Raw genomic sequence first — 15,705 nt, 5'->3', positions numbered from 1 at the left:
ACTCTCCGTCTCTGTAGCGGATGTAACCCGATCCTTCCGATGGGTGAATATCCGCAAAGCCGCAGGCCCAGACGGCATTCCGGGCCGCGTCATCAGAGCATGCGCGAACCAGCTGGCTGGTGTTTTTACGGACATTTTCAACCTTTCCCTCTCTTTGTCTGTAGTCCCCATATGCTTTAAAACATCCACCATTGTGCCTGTTCCAAAACAATCAAAAAGAACTTGTTTAAATGACTGGCGTCCTGTTGCTCTGACCCCCATCATCAGCAAATGTTTTGAGAGACTAATCAGAGATTACATCTGCTCTGTCTTGCCACTCAATCTTGACCCGCTGCAGTTTGCTTACCGCAACAACCGCTCCACTGATGATGCCATTGCATCTACAATACACACTGCTCTCTCCCACCTGGAAAAAAAGAACACTTATGTGAGAATGCTGTTTGTAGACTACAGCTCAGCATTCAACACCATAGTGCCCTCCACGCTAGATGAGAAACTCCGGGCTCTGGGCTTAAACAGCTCGCTGTGCAGCTGGATCCTGGACTTCCTGTCAAGCAGATGCCAGGTGGTTAGAATAGGCAGCAACATCTCCTCATCACTGATCCTCAACACTGGAGCCCCACAGGGCTGTGTTCTCAGCCCACTACTGTATTCCTTGTACACACATGACTGTGTGGCAACACATAGCTCCAATGCCATCATTAAGTTTGCTGATGACACGACGGTGGTAGGTCTGATCACTGACAAAGATGAAACAGCCTACAGAGAGGAGGTGCACACTCTGACACACTGGTATCAGGAGCACAACCTCTCCCTCAACGTCAGTAAGACAAAGGAGCTTGTGGTGGACTTCAGAAGAAAAGACAGAGAACACAGCCCCATCACCATCAATGGAGCATCAGTGGAGAGAGTCAGCAGCTTCAAGTTCCTGGGTGTCCACATCACTGAGGAACTCACATGGTCCGTCCACACTGAAGTCGTTGTGAAGAAGGCTCATCAGCGCCTCTTCTTCCTGAGACGGCTGAGGAAGTTTGGAATGAACCACCACATCCTCACACGGTTCTACACCTGCACTGTGGAGAGCATCCTGACTGGCTGTATCTCCGCCTGGTACGGCAATAGCACCGCCCACAACCACAAAGCACTGCAAAGGGTGGTGCGAACTGCCAAACACATCATCGGAGGTGAGCTTCCCTCCCTCCAGGAAATATACACAAGGCGGTGTGTGAAAAAAGCTCGGAGGATCATCAGAGACTCCAGCCACCCGAGCCATGGGCTGTTCTCACTGCTACCATCAGGTAGGCGGTATCGCAGCATCAGAACCCGCACCAGCCGACTCCATGATAGCTTCTTCCCCCAAGCAATCAGACTTCTGAACTCTTGATCTCTCATGATCAATATACATCAGCACTGCACTTTATTACCCTTACTCTTATATCTCACACCGGACTGTCATAAATTATATTATTATTATTATATTATGTCTCTCTTAACAACTGACTATCAACCGACAGCCTGAATGTCAATACAGTACAATACTGTACATTCTATATATATATATATATACACTATATTGCCAAAAGTATTCGCTCACCCATCCAAATAATTGAATTCAGGTGTTCCAATCACTTCCATGGCCACAGTTGTATAAAATGAAGCACCTAGGCATGCAGACTGCTTCTACAAACATTTGTGAAAGAATGGGCCGCTCTCAGGAGCTCAGTGAATTCCAGCGTGGTACTGTGATAGGATGCCACCTGTGCAACAAGTCCAGTTGTGAAATTTCCTCGCTACTAAATATTCCACAGTCAACTGTCAGTGGTATTATAACAAGGTGGAAGCGATTGGGAATGACAGCAACAAAATGACAGAGCAGGGTCAGCGGATGCTGAGGTGCATAGTGCGCAGAGGTCGCCAACTTTCTGCAGAGTCAATCACTACAGACCTCCAAAGTTCATGTGGCCTTCAGATTAGCTCAAGAACAGTGCGTAGAGAGCTTCATGGAATGGGTTTCCATGGCCGAGCAGCTGCATCCAAGCCATACATCACCAAGTGCAATGCAAAGCGTTGGATGCAGTGGTGTAAAGCACGCCGCCACTGGACTCTAGAGCAGTGGAGACGCGTTCTCTGGAGTGACGAATCACGCTTCTCCATCTGGCGATCTGATGGACGAGTCTGGGTTTGGTGGTTGCCAGGAGAACGGTACTTGTCTGAAGGCATTGTGCCAAATGTGAAATTTGGTGGAGGGGGGATTATGGTGTGGGGTTGTTTTTCAGGAGCTGGGCTTGGCCCCTTAGTTCCAGTGAAAGGAACTCTGAATGCTTCAGCATACCAAGAGATTTTGGACAATTCCATGCTCCCAAATTTGTGGGAATAGTTTGGGGATGGCCCCTTCCTGTTCCAACATAACTGCGCACCAGTGCACAAAGCAAGGTCCATAAAGACATGGATGAGCGAGTTTGGTGTGGAAGAACTTGACTGGCCTGCACAGAGTCCTGACCTCAACCCGAGCACCTTTGGGATGAATTAGAGTGAAGACTGCGAGCCAGGCCTTCTCGTCCAACATCAGTGTCTGACCTCACAAATGCGCTTCTGGAAGAATGGTCAAAAATTCCCATAAACACACTCCTAAACCTTGTGGAAAGCCTTCCCAGAAGAGTTGAAGCTGTTATAGCTGCAAAGGGTGGGCCGACGTCATATTAAACCCTATGGATTAAGAATGGGATGTCACTTAAGTTCATATGCGTCTAAAGGCAGATGAGCGAATACTTTTGGCAATATAGTGTATATATATATATATATATATATATATATATATATATATATATATATATATATATATATATATATACTTTTTTTTTTTTTATATATATTTTAATTTGTAATTTTTATTGAATAATGTGTATCTATATAGTAAAAAAACAAAAAAAACAAAAACAGCGTATTGTATACTGTACAGTGTATGTTATTATTTGTATATTGTTGAGTGTAATTATGTGTATAACAGATGTTTAAATTGTGTTGTGTTAATTTGATGTTATTGTAAATTGGTATATGTCTCATCACTGTCACGACTGCTATGTTGATTGGAACTGCACCCAAGAATTTCACACACCATTGCACTTGTGTATATGGCTGTGTGACAATAAAGTGATTTGATTTGATTTGATTGATTTGATTTGACTGATCTGGGAAATTCCTATTCAAAACAAAAGACTAATTGTGATGCCTGTTGAAGTGAGAATCTTTCCTCAACAGCGATCTGTCCAATCAAATATACCTTCACCCCCCTGTGCCCCTCCTCTCTTGATATCCTGTTTTACCGTTTCTTCTGCACAGATTTGATGACGTTTACTTGTTAACTGTTGTTTTAGTTTTGCTACTAAAAGCAAATACTTGCAAATCACTTGCTTCTATTACAAACAATGTGATTTAATCATCAGTAAACTGCCCCCAGACCAGGGACGGACTGGCCATTTGGAGCACCGGGCGTTTTCCTGGTGGACCGCTGGGTAATTTGCATCGCCCTGGGTTCCAACATGCTTGCGCAGACCTCATTACAGTGTAAATATTCAATAAATTCTGTAAGGTAAAGCCAACACAATGGCTTATGTTTTGAATTTAATGTCTATTATTTTGAAATTTCTTACACATTGAAGTGCATATCCATTTGTGCACATTGAAGCAGTACCTTGTATGGACCTCATTATTTGACATATAAATTACAATAATGGTGACAACCAAAAACAACATATTAAGTATAAGATGAGCTCTGAATAATCACACAATGACTGAATAATAACTGCAAGTTACAACAAATACAATAACAGCAGCATAAATAAAATCGGCAAAGTTTAAAGCTATAAGCAGTACATAGTCATTTGCATAATTTATTCATACCGCAAATCATTACTGTGAGCTGAAGTGCAGCTTGCTGAATAATGCTCACGCCTATAAAAATGCAGAAAATAAGTCATGAAAAATATTACTTTGAGTCTTTGAGGCTGACATTGTTTAAAGGATAGCAGAAACAGCGCCTGTCAAAGCAAAGGGCTTTTCACTTTTTCTCAAGAATAATCTTGGGAAGGAATTAAAACACTGCAGATATAAAGATGCAACAAATTGTCATAGAGTGAAAATATGAGCAATTAATCTGCAAAATATCTGCAAAGATCTACACTTTAAGAGGTTTGTTTATATATATATATATATATATATATATATATATATATATATATATATATATTTTTTTTTTTTTTTTTTTTTTTACATATTTGTTTATATTGTATTATATTTGTATTATATATATTTATATATATTTAATATATTTATATATATTTGTACATATTCTGGCCAAATTTGTTTTTTAAATAAACATTTACACTGTTAAGTGGGTAATTTACATGAAAATGGGGGGGAATTTCAGACATGTTATTTGTCTGAGCTGTAAAGCACTTATTTTTAGTGTTTTTTATAAAAAAAAATCCACTCATCATATTTACAGTGGTTTTATATGTTTTAAAGTTGACCATTTTTGCAACGTGGGGCCCGTTGCCATGACTAGCAGTCAATGGAACTGTCTTTTTTTTTTTCAACACAATTTTAAATTGAGCTGGAAAATGAAATCAATGAGCCGGTGTGTTATGGTGTGGTGCGTTGCGGGCCGGGTTTGGTGGGCCGCTCTGGGCCAGAATGTCCAGGGCCATTTTTAGTCCCACTCCACCCCTGCCCTGGACCCACCTAGAAAAAAAGGGTACACTTTATGAATTCTTTTGGGGGCCTGTGCCCCAGTGGTGATAAAAGTCTACAAACGCTCCTGGTTGGGTATGTCAGTGCGGGGCAACAATTTCAAAGTAAACTTTTAAACTTTGAAACAGTTTTATAGTTCCTGAGGTGGGGATTGAAGACAAACAGTGGTTCCATAGTGACACACCAAGATGCTTTTATTTGGAACACAGGTTTGAATTACAGGGATAGTTCCCCCTATAATGAAAATTCTGTCATTTACTCACCCTCATGTTGGTCCAAACCCAAACTTACTTTCTTTTGTAGATTACACACTCCTCTTCTTGGTCATCCTGGACCTGGGCAAGCAAAGCAGGGCTTGGTTGCTAATGATTCAAGTGGAAGGGGATCTTCACTAACAATTCTGTCTAATAACGAGCAGCCGTTATATATGACATTGTATGTTTTTGTAATTCAGGGACCCAAGGGCGATTCTATTGCTGGTCCTCCTGGGGAGACTGGAGCCCCAGGCCTGCCAGGACTGCCTGGCTATGGAAGACCAGGACCACAAGGGCCACCAGGACCTCCTGGGCCTCCTGGTTCCCCATCAGTGTATGACTCAGCCTCAGGTGCAGAACAACTTCTTTATCATTACAGCAGATAGTAAAGGTGTCAAAACTTTTATAAAAATCTAACCTGGGAGCATTCAAGGAAGCTTAATTCTCTTCAGAACCATTTTGAGTGACAGTTATCAAGGCATTCAACTCGTATCAACAACTTACTAAGGCATCAACTTACTAAGTTCAGCTTTACTTGATTGTTTTTCAGCTGTGAGCCTCCCAGGGCCTCCAGGGCCTGCTGGGCCTCCTGGTGCTCCTGGCCATGGAAACCCAGTAAGTCAGACAGCATGCTCATGAATGATTGAAAATACCTTGAATTTTTTTGTGAATTTGGACTGTGCGCTTGACTGCTCACTTCGCCTGGTCCAGGTGAGCACATATAAAAACAGCCAGACCTTGATCAGTGAGACCCATCAAGCTGCAGAAGGGACTATGGGATATATCTTAGATGAGATTGAACTGTACATCAGAGTACAAGGGGGCTGGAGGAAAGTTGAGGTATCTACTTATTTTCTTGTTCCCTTTGTAACCTACGTCAATACAGCAACACAAATTTTGTATCAGAGATGTTGTCTGAAAATGTAACTAGTGTTTGAGCTATATGGTTTTTTTAATGGCTGATGTTGATGTCTAGAATGCAAGAGAAAAAGCAGATTGCCGAATATGCAAAATACAATTTAATGACCACAAATGAGATGTGCTCAAAATTGCTTAAAGGGGTCATACTACATGACATTATACTACATGACATTTATATTTATATATATGATTTTATTATCTTTCCTGATATCCACTTATAATTTTGGTATAGTTTTGTTTGTTTTTTGCACAAAAACAGTCATAATTTAGTCATATATAACAATTTTCCACCCTGTCTCTGGCCTTCTGTCTGCTTAAGCTTTCTGGCCCTTTAAGACTTCAATGTAAATGGCCACTGTTGTGATTGGGTAACATCGGGCAGCCCTTCCAATAGAGCCATATTTTAAATGCAGTCCAAATAAAATGAACAAATTCCACAAGACCACAACATTTATAAAAATAAATTTCAGGATTAACATATAACTCGCACCCAACACATTTCATCTGAATATTAAACTGTTCACTCAAGCAGCACCATAAACTATCAAACAGTCATGTCATATGAAATAGGCTATTCATGAATTAAATTGTTTACTTACAGATTTGCAGTCCAGTTGTGTTTTAACTGCCCCATCCTTCAATTTACAGTTCCTGTGACTGGTTCACAAGCAGAAAATACAAACCACGCTGAAATGTTCTGAATACACAAACATAATACAGTCCATGGTGATGTTGGGGTGCTTCATCTGGCTTCAACAGGCCAAAGTAGAGACGCTGGTTGTCCGTGTTTGTTTACACACAGGACTGCAAGTTTCTCCCAGTCAGTGGCAGCAGCAGAATGAGACGCGTTTTTAAAAGTTGTGGTTGTACCACTCTTAAAATGCGGCACACATCACCGGTGTTGTGCAGAAACAAATCAATACAATCAAAATTGTCCATGTTTACAAAAGACCAACAATTAAAAATAACACAGATGGCTGCAAAAACAGTCCAGGACACCTTCAAAACAGCAAAACAGCATGACAGCGCAGCTGAATGAAACACAATGTGGGTCTCCGTTTTTGAGTTCTAACTTGACATTGTGTCTTTTAAAAGAGGTGCGAGATGTATGATAACGGTCAAAGCCATTTGTCTAGTGCACATTTGTGTAGAAAAACAATTAAATTCAGACAGGCACATGAAGGTGTCCTGTGTAAGTCCACTTTGGTTGAATCTCCCATGACAGGCCATCTCTCCCCTCTTCACCTGTGAGACTGACCAAGGGGGCCAAGGGTGCAATGACAAAAAATAGGCATGGATGTCCTGCTGAAGAGGCAGTCGTATGCAGATGTATTTTATCCTTGTGACGTCACAAGTTCCACAAATTCCAAATGAGCCGTTTTTCTAGCTTGGTTTAATAAATGCTCTTTCTGTTAAGGAGGAAGTTTTCAGTTCTGAAACTTACAGAATGTTTTTATAATACAATGACCTCTTATATGTCAAAAGATCAAGGACAATTTGTTTCCTCATGTCATTACCCCTTTAAAGCTGAAGTGTATAATTTCTGAGTCACAAAACGGCATTGCAAAAATGAAAATGGCTTTCCTGAATATTTCCCCATCTGCCTTTGGTCGAACAAACAGATAGTCCCACCCAAACACATGCCATTTTTGAGCCAGTGTTGCTGTGTCAGGCAGTCAGAACATACAGAGCAATGTCTTAAAGGGATAGTTCACCCAAATATTAAAATTCTCTCATTATTTACTCACCCTCATGTCATCCCAGATGTAAATGACTTTCTTTCTTCTACTGAACATAAATGAAGATTTTTAGAAGAATATTTCAGCTCTGTAGGTCCATACAGTGCAAGTAAATGGGTACCAACATTTTGAAGCTCTAAAAAGCACAAAGGCAGCACAAAAGTAATCAGTATGACTCTAGTGGTTAAATCCACGTCTTCAGAAGCGATATGATATATTTTTAATATAAATTCTCCTCCCTGCCCAGTAGGTGCCGATATGCACAATGAATGTAAATTGCCAAAAACAAAAGAAAGTGAAAGTGGATATTAATAGTAAAAAAAGGACTTAAATATTTAGCTATTTCTCACCCACATTTATTCTATCACTTCTGAAGATATGGATTTAACCACTGGAGTCTTATGGATTACTTTTATGCTGCCTTATGTGCTTTTTGGAGCTTGAAATTTCTGGTCACCATTCACTTGCATTGTATGGACCTACAGAGCTGAAATATTCTTCTAAAAATCTTTGTGTTTTGCAGAAGAAAGTTGTATACATTTGGGATGGCATGAGAGAATTTCTTTTTTTTTTTTTTTTTTTAGGTTAATCCTTTAATAGTGACAGTGTTGACAGTTTTGAAAGAAATCAGTTTGCAAATGAGAAGTTACACACTTCAGATTTAAATGAAAGGAACACTTTAAATGAAATTAAATAAAAATTAAACACAATTTTGAATATTTATTCAAAATACATTGTAAAATTCGAAAACACACATTGTTTATTACCCATTGTCAAGGCTCTGAGAATTTTTGAACTGACACAAGATGTAGCTGACACTTCTGTTAATCGGCCAAGCAGACACGTTTATTGGCCAAAAATAAGTCTGATATATTAACCTATCACTATATGTAATATTTTCAAGATTTTGTGATGTTACTGTGTTTTGTTTTGTTTTTTTTTCCAGCTGGGAGAGCTAATCCCAGTTCCCGAAGACACTTCATCATATGCTTTGTCACAAGGCCTGAGCAGACCAAGTGACCGCAGTATACCCAGAGTTCACAGCCAGGTGTGCCATACATACTGTATTGATATTTTCCATTGATAACATTCCAAACCAGAGATGTTCTTGTTAAAATAATGTTGACTCAAATTGTATCCCTGCTAAAAAAAAAAAAAAAACTGAATCAGGATTTTCCTCATGCGGGTCTAAGCTGGTTAGTGCTGGTTTGGTGCTAGTATTGCTGGTAGACTATCATCGCCATGCTTTTCACAAACAAAACCTAGCTGTTGAAGTTGGTTGACCAGCATGGTCGTTCTGGTGAAGCTGGTTGAGCTAATTATGAAGCCTGGTTTGGACAGCATCTAAAAATATACAGTATATTATATTTATAGTAGCTAGTGCCTGAACATCTAATCTCTGCCTATTGCAGGAGTTAAAGAGCTACCTGCCACACTTCAATGTTCTTCCGCACACTGCACACTCTGTGCCTGGGGTAAGCATTGCTTAAACCTTGTTGCATCTTGAATTATTGATGTGAAAAGGAGACACTTTGACATGACCTTTATTGTGTGTCCATCTCAGTTGCACCTGGTGGCACTTAATGCCCCATTCACAGGGGACATGCGTGGAATCCGAGGGGCAGATTATCAGTGTTACCAGCAAGCCCGTGTCAGGGGCTTGACATCTACATACAGAGCTTTCCTCTCCTCTCACCTTCAAGACCTCTCTACCATCGTCAAGAAAGGGGACCGCTTCAGCTTGCCAGTGGTGAACCTCAAAGTATGTTATCAAAAGTATCAGAGCATGCTTAAGTGGTAGATTGAAATCAAGAGTTTTTAGATAAATGAGTATCCAAAATGAAGTAGGCATGCCTAAATATAGCCTGTCTAAATGTAGCTTCCTGTGTGTGTTCCCTAGGGAGAAGTGCTCTTCGGCAGCTGGATGGCTATGTTCTCTAGCAACGGAGGTGTTTTTGATCCACTTATTCCGATTTACTCCTTTGATGGACGAAATGTCATGACAGATCAGGCTTGGTAAAAGGCTTTTTTTTTTTAATGGAATTAAGTAATATCCACTACATGACCAAAAGTATGTGGACACCAGTGTTGGGTAAATTACTTAAAAATAGTAATCCACTACAGTTTACTAATTATTTCTCTAAAATTGTAATCATATTGCTTAAGTTACTTTCTAAAACACTTCTGCTCAATGTCAAAATAATGTCTATATTTCTTCCTTGTTCATTGTTACATACAAGTCATAAACTCAGCACTTAACATTTCTCCTTCACAGTGACTCATTATGGGCCATAATTAATGTATTCTACATGAATAATATATTAGAAATAAGCATAACTGTATAATGTACTTGAAACCCAGTTGAAACCCAATAAGGAGTCAGGCCCCATTTTGAGTCTGAATGCAAGTAAGAATTTCCAGAAGAATGGAAGCTTTAAAGAAGCAAAGGAGGACCAACTCCATATTAATGCCCATGGTTTTTAAATTAAACGTTCAAAAACACATAATGGGTGTGGTGTCGAGGTGTCCACACACACTCTGCCGTGTAGAGTACTTGGCGAATGGTTCACAGTATTTAACATGTGCATGTGTGTTTGTTCGTGTCTGACCAACTGTACATGTTGCTTTGACTAGGCTTCAGAAACTGGTTTGGCACGGCTCGAGTACCGAGGGCATCCGTAAGACGACTAACTACTGTGAGGCATGGCGGACAGGTGACATGGCAGTAACCGGACAGGCGTCTCTCCTGCATACTGGCAGACTGCTTGGGCAGCACACCCGTAGCTGCTCGAACAACTTCATTGTGCTTTGTATTGAGAACAGCTACATACAGGACTCCGGAAAGAACTAGAAATTGGACTAACACCATCATTTGGACTACCCTTTTAAACTAGTGTTCTTATCATTCACTGCAGATGTAGGGAGCAGCAGTGGCCGGACTGCTGGAGAAATATCCAATCTAACACACCAGAGAAAATGACACTGCAATCATGTTTCAATTTTTCTCTGAGCATGATGTAAATATGTGTAAATCACCCACTGACTTTCATTCAACTATGTATTAGAATACCAAAGAATACCTCAGTAAGACTTCAGCAAGTAAGTGTAGATCTCATTCCATTGTACGACTTCAGATTACTGTGTGCCTTCTCAGATGGTTTTAGTCCCTCTTTACCATGACTAATATAGAGGGTTTTTTATATGTGTAATGTATTTACTACAGATTTTAAATGACAAACTTTGATTGAACTTAATCAGATTTAAAAGAGCTTGTAACTGTCAAAGTTCAGATATCAGTTTTTTTATATATTCAAATAAGGGATTTATTTTGTTGGTCCTGGGGCTGATAGTTGTTTAAATGCACTGGGTTAAATTTTGCATGGGAGGAGATTTGTGCTTTATCGGTTTTGGTTTGTTTTTTCACACCCATGAAGGTCTGTGAACTTTCCTACTATGTATTTAATGGAATAGTTCACCCAAACATTCTCTCATCATTTACTCACCATCATGACATCCCAGATGTGTATGATATTCTTTCTTCTGCTGAACACAAACTAAGATTTTTAGAAGACTATATCAGCTCTGTAGGTCCATACAATGCAAGTGAATGGTGACCAGAACTCCAAAAGCTCCAAAAAGGAGATAAAGTCAGCATAAAAGTAATTCATAACACTCCAGTGGTTTAATCAATAGCTTCTGAAGAGATGTAGTTGGCTTTGGGTGTGAACAGGCCAAAATGTATAACTCCTTTTTCACTGTACATCTTGACAGCAAACTACTTTGCGATCATGATTTCAAGCTCGGTTACACTTCCTAGCAATTGACGCATGCGCAGAGCGATAGATGACGCTACAGGAAGTGTAAACGAGTTTGAAATCATGATCACTAAGGAGACTGGTGCAAAGATGTACAGTGAAAAGGAGTTATATTTTGGTCTGTTCTCAGCCAAAATCATAGGAGTAAATAATGAGAGAATTTCCATTTTTGGGTGAACTAACCCTTTAAGAGAAGCAGAATGTTTTGTCCCATTTATAATGTCAAAGCACATAAAACTAAAATACAGTGACAAGTACATACTTTAAAAGGCATGCATTTCAAATGTTGACAGTTGCCACAACCACATTATAACTTTTTACTCTTATTTAGATTTCTATGACTTACAGTGTTTAAAAAGACAATAAATTAGGAAAGTTCAAATTTTTTTTTTTTTTTTTTTTTTTTAGAAGTAAGATCTATGTGACAATGATTGAGAGAATACCCCTTTTTCACATTTGAATGGTTCTCAGTGAATACATTTTGTTTTATAAGTAGCCAATGGGTTATCTTTCTCTAACGTTTAGAAAAAGCACAAACACTGTAAAAGCTTTTTACACCTACAAGACTTTCTTTAACGTTAGGTCCTCCATTCAAGTTCCTTATCATATAATATTACCCAACTGTATTGCAACTGAACAACAACAAAAAATATTTATTTCACACTCGTCTCTTCAAAGTTAACGTGCGAAGCCTCACGACTAAAATAACCAATCGTGTTTTATTTAAGGTCACAAGGGGGCAGAGTTGAGTCACGGAAAGCAGTGCCATAGATATGCATCGTCATAAATTTCCAAATTTAACAAACTTTTCAAGCATCAGAGCCTGATGTGTATAATATAGCCTACTATTGCTAAGCTTGCCGTTTTAGTGCTACTCCTGCTAATGCTGAACTTTAGCAAGCGTTTAATCCTTCGAAATGTTGACGTTGTAATGTTTAAAACATGTTTAATACACATCATTGGCCTCTCTCTCTCTCTCTCTCTCTCTCTCTCTCTCTCTCTCTCTCTCTCTCTCTCAGAAGTTTACATACACTTAGGTTGGAGTCATTATAACTCATTTTTTAATCACTCCACTGATAGGTGGATTTCTGTGTGTACCCTCAAATTAAATCCTGTAAGTGCCCCTGCTCTCTACTATTATTCTGACATTTCACATTCTTAAAATAAAGTAGTGATCCTAACTGACCTAAGACAGGGAATGTTTTCTACGATTAAATGTCAGGAATTGTTAATACTGAGAATACATTATACAAACTGTACATGAGCATAAAAACTAAATAACACAAACGCTCAGTGTGATTATTAAAGCACAAAATGCTGCGATATAATGATATAAACATCTGCAGGCACTACGTGCTTCACAGTGAATAAGTACTCTGTTTTGTCACCAATTGCAACATGTACAGCGCACGTAATGCTTTTAATGTGGTGATTTTAGTATACAAGCGGCTTCACACATTTACTGTAAAGCATGCAGCACAAGCAGACAGTATATTTATTTATTTAAATCGCACCCTTATGCCATTTAATACTCACACTAGGATCCGTCACGATTTAAATTAAATCGTATACCAAATATATCAAATTGATGTGAGTATTTGAAGGAGTCTGTCAGTCAGACAGCGCACGGGTATCGAATTAAGTCTGTATTTGGTTCTACCGGTATTGCATAAATACTGGTATCGTGACATCTTTTTTTTTTTTTTTTTTTTTTTTTTTTTTTGACATACCTAGTCCCACCCCATTCACATTAATGAGTCAAAACATCTATCTATCTCAATATAGTGTAGTTACAAAATTATATATATATATATATATATATATATATATATATATATATATATATATATATATATATGTATATATATATATATATAGTGGTGGACAGAAATATTGGCACCCTTGGTAAATATGAGCAAAGAAGGCTGTGAAAAATATGTCTTCATTGTTTATCCTTTTGATCTTTCATTCAAAATATTCACAAAAATCTAACCTTTAATTGAAGTAAACTAATTGAAAGGGTAAAATCTCAGAATTAAATGAATATTTTTTTCTCCAAAATACATTTGCCACAATTACTGGCACCCCTAGAAATTCTCATGAGTAAAATATATCTGAAGTATATTCCCATTAATATTTAAAAAAATTTAGAACACCTGGGTGACAAGGAACATGAAACTGTTCAGCCATGACTTCCTGTTTCACATGGATATGAATATGAGGTAACACACAGGCCAAATTCTCTTAGGCTGCGTTCCATTTCAAATTTGTATCCCCTTCCCTCGCAAACTTCACTCTGTCTCATGGACTCGGATGTACGCCACTGCTTACATTGCATGAGTGTCCACTACTGGTGGAAGACCTGCAACCGGAACACAGTTAACCACTTGAAGCATGTTGAAGGCTGATGTCAATTTGTGGAATTATTTAGTGATTTTTGCAGCTGAGAAAACAATGTTTTCGGAGATTGATTTCAGAGGCTCATGTATAAATCTTGTATGTTTTTTTTTGTTTTTTTTTTTTCATTAGAATGAATTGTTAGAAAGGATTAATCAAGATTTACACAAACAAAAATGTTAACATAACAATGAACACATAGGCTATAATTGTGTGATAAACAGCTTAAGGTAGCTATAAGTAGTATATAACTTTTCTAAACTGCTTATTGACCTAACTTCACTTCCATCATACATTAGAGTTGTGTGTGGGTGGGGTTTATGAAGTGCAATCTGCTGTCACATCACAATCGAGTTGCATTGTGGGATATGGAGCTGCCTGATGCGTACATCAGAGTAGGCTCGCTCCCTCAGTCAAAATCGAGGGGTTGAGGGCCTGTCAACAGAAACTTCCCTCGCTCACTTAACGAAGTGAAACAGACTTCCAAAATGGCGGCAGGGATTCCCCCGAGGGGAAGTGCTTAGGGGAGTTAATGAGTGGATGTTTAAAGTGAAGAGGAACGCAGCCTTAGTCATCCATCACAATGGGTAAGACCAAAGAATAAAGTTATGATGTGCAGCAAAAGGTTACTGAGCTTCACAAAATGGGAAGTGGCTAAAAGAAAATAGCTAAAGCACTGAAGCATTTCCACCATCAGAGCAATAATTAAGAATTGCCAATCAACTGGAGATGTTAAGAATCGTCCTGAAAGAGGACATGTGTCTATGTTGTCTCCAACCACGGTGAGGAGGATGGTTCAAGTGGCCAAAAATTCTCCGAGAATCACAGCTGGAGAATTGCTAGAATTAGTTGGGTCTTGGGGTCAGAAAGTCTCCAAAACTACAATCAGACATCACCTACATCATTACAAGTATTTTGGTGTGGCCACCAGCTGCATTAAGTACTTCAGTGCATCTCCTCCTCATGGACTGCACCAGATTTGCCAGTTCTTGCTGTGAGATGTTAGCCCACTCTTCCACCATGGCACTTGCAAGTTCCCGGACATTTCTGGAGGGAATGGCCTTAGCCCTCACCCTCTGATCCAACAGGTCCCAGATGTGCTCAATGGGATTGAGATCCGGGCTCTTCGCTGGCCATGGCAGAACACTGACATTCCCGTCTAGCAGGAAATCATGCACAGAACGAGCAGTTTGGTTGGTGGCATTGTCATGCTGGAGGGTCGTGTCAAGATGAGCCTGCAGGAAGGGTACCACATGAGGGAGGAGGATGTCTTCCCTGTAATGCACAGCATTGAGATTGCCTGCAATTACAACAAGCTCAGTCCGATGATGCTGTGACACACCGCCCCAGACCATGACGGACCCTCCACCTCCAAATCGATCCCGCTCCAGAGTACATGCCTCGGTGTAATGCTCATACCTTCAACGATAAACGAGAGTCTGACCATCACCCCTGATGAGACAAAACCGCGACTCGTCAGTGAAGAGCACTTTTTGCCAGTCCTGTCTAGTCCAGTGAAGGTGGGTTTGTGCCCATAGGCGACGTTGTTGCCAGTGATGTCTGGTAAGGACCTGCCTTACAACAGGCCTACAAGCCCTCAGTCCAGCCTGGTGTAACTCAGGCAGTTGTTGTTGCCATCCTGTACCGTACACAGGTGTGATATTCGGATGTACCGATCCTGTGCAGGTATTACACGTGGTCTGCAGCTGCGAGGATGATCAGCTGTCCTTCCTGTCTCCCTGTAGCACTGTCTTAGGCGTCTCACAGTGTGGACATTGCAATTTCTTGCCCTGGCCACATCTGTAGTCCTCGTGCCTCCATGCAACATGC

At 39.8% G+C, this 15,705-nt stretch overlaps 1 protein-coding gene across 1 annotated transcript in view; it reads left to right on the top strand.

Annotated features, from left to right (window-relative positions):
- LOC127442711 (collagen alpha-1(XV) chain-like) overlaps positions 1–10,931 on the top strand; it is a 48,321-nt gene extending 37,390 nt beyond the window's left edge. The window contains exons 34-41 of the mRNA XM_051700903.1: positions 5,204–5,354; positions 5,554–5,618; positions 5,715–5,843; positions 8,610–8,711; positions 9,076–9,138; positions 9,228–9,425; positions 9,564–9,679; positions 10,298–10,931. Of these exons, the coding sequence (XP_051556863.1) occupies positions 5,204–5,354; positions 5,554–5,618; positions 5,715–5,843; positions 8,610–8,711; positions 9,076–9,138; positions 9,228–9,425; positions 9,564–9,679; positions 10,298–10,514 (1,041 nt within the window). The 3' untranslated portion in view covers positions 10,515–10,931. The remainder of the gene's footprint in view (positions 1–5,203; positions 5,355–5,553; positions 5,619–5,714; positions 5,844–8,609; positions 8,712–9,075; positions 9,139–9,227; positions 9,426–9,563; positions 9,680–10,297) is intronic.
- The last annotated feature ends 4,774 nt before the right edge of the window (positions 10,932–15,705 follow it).

This window comes from Myxocyprinus asiaticus, chromosome 6 (genome assembly GCF_019703515.2).
Source record: "Myxocyprinus asiaticus isolate MX2 ecotype Aquarium Trade chromosome 6, UBuf_Myxa_2, whole genome shotgun sequence".
NCBI classification, from domain to species: Eukaryota; Metazoa; Chordata; class Actinopteri; order Cypriniformes; family Catostomidae; genus Myxocyprinus; species Myxocyprinus asiaticus.
This window is presented reverse-complemented; position numbering and strand designations above follow the sequence as displayed.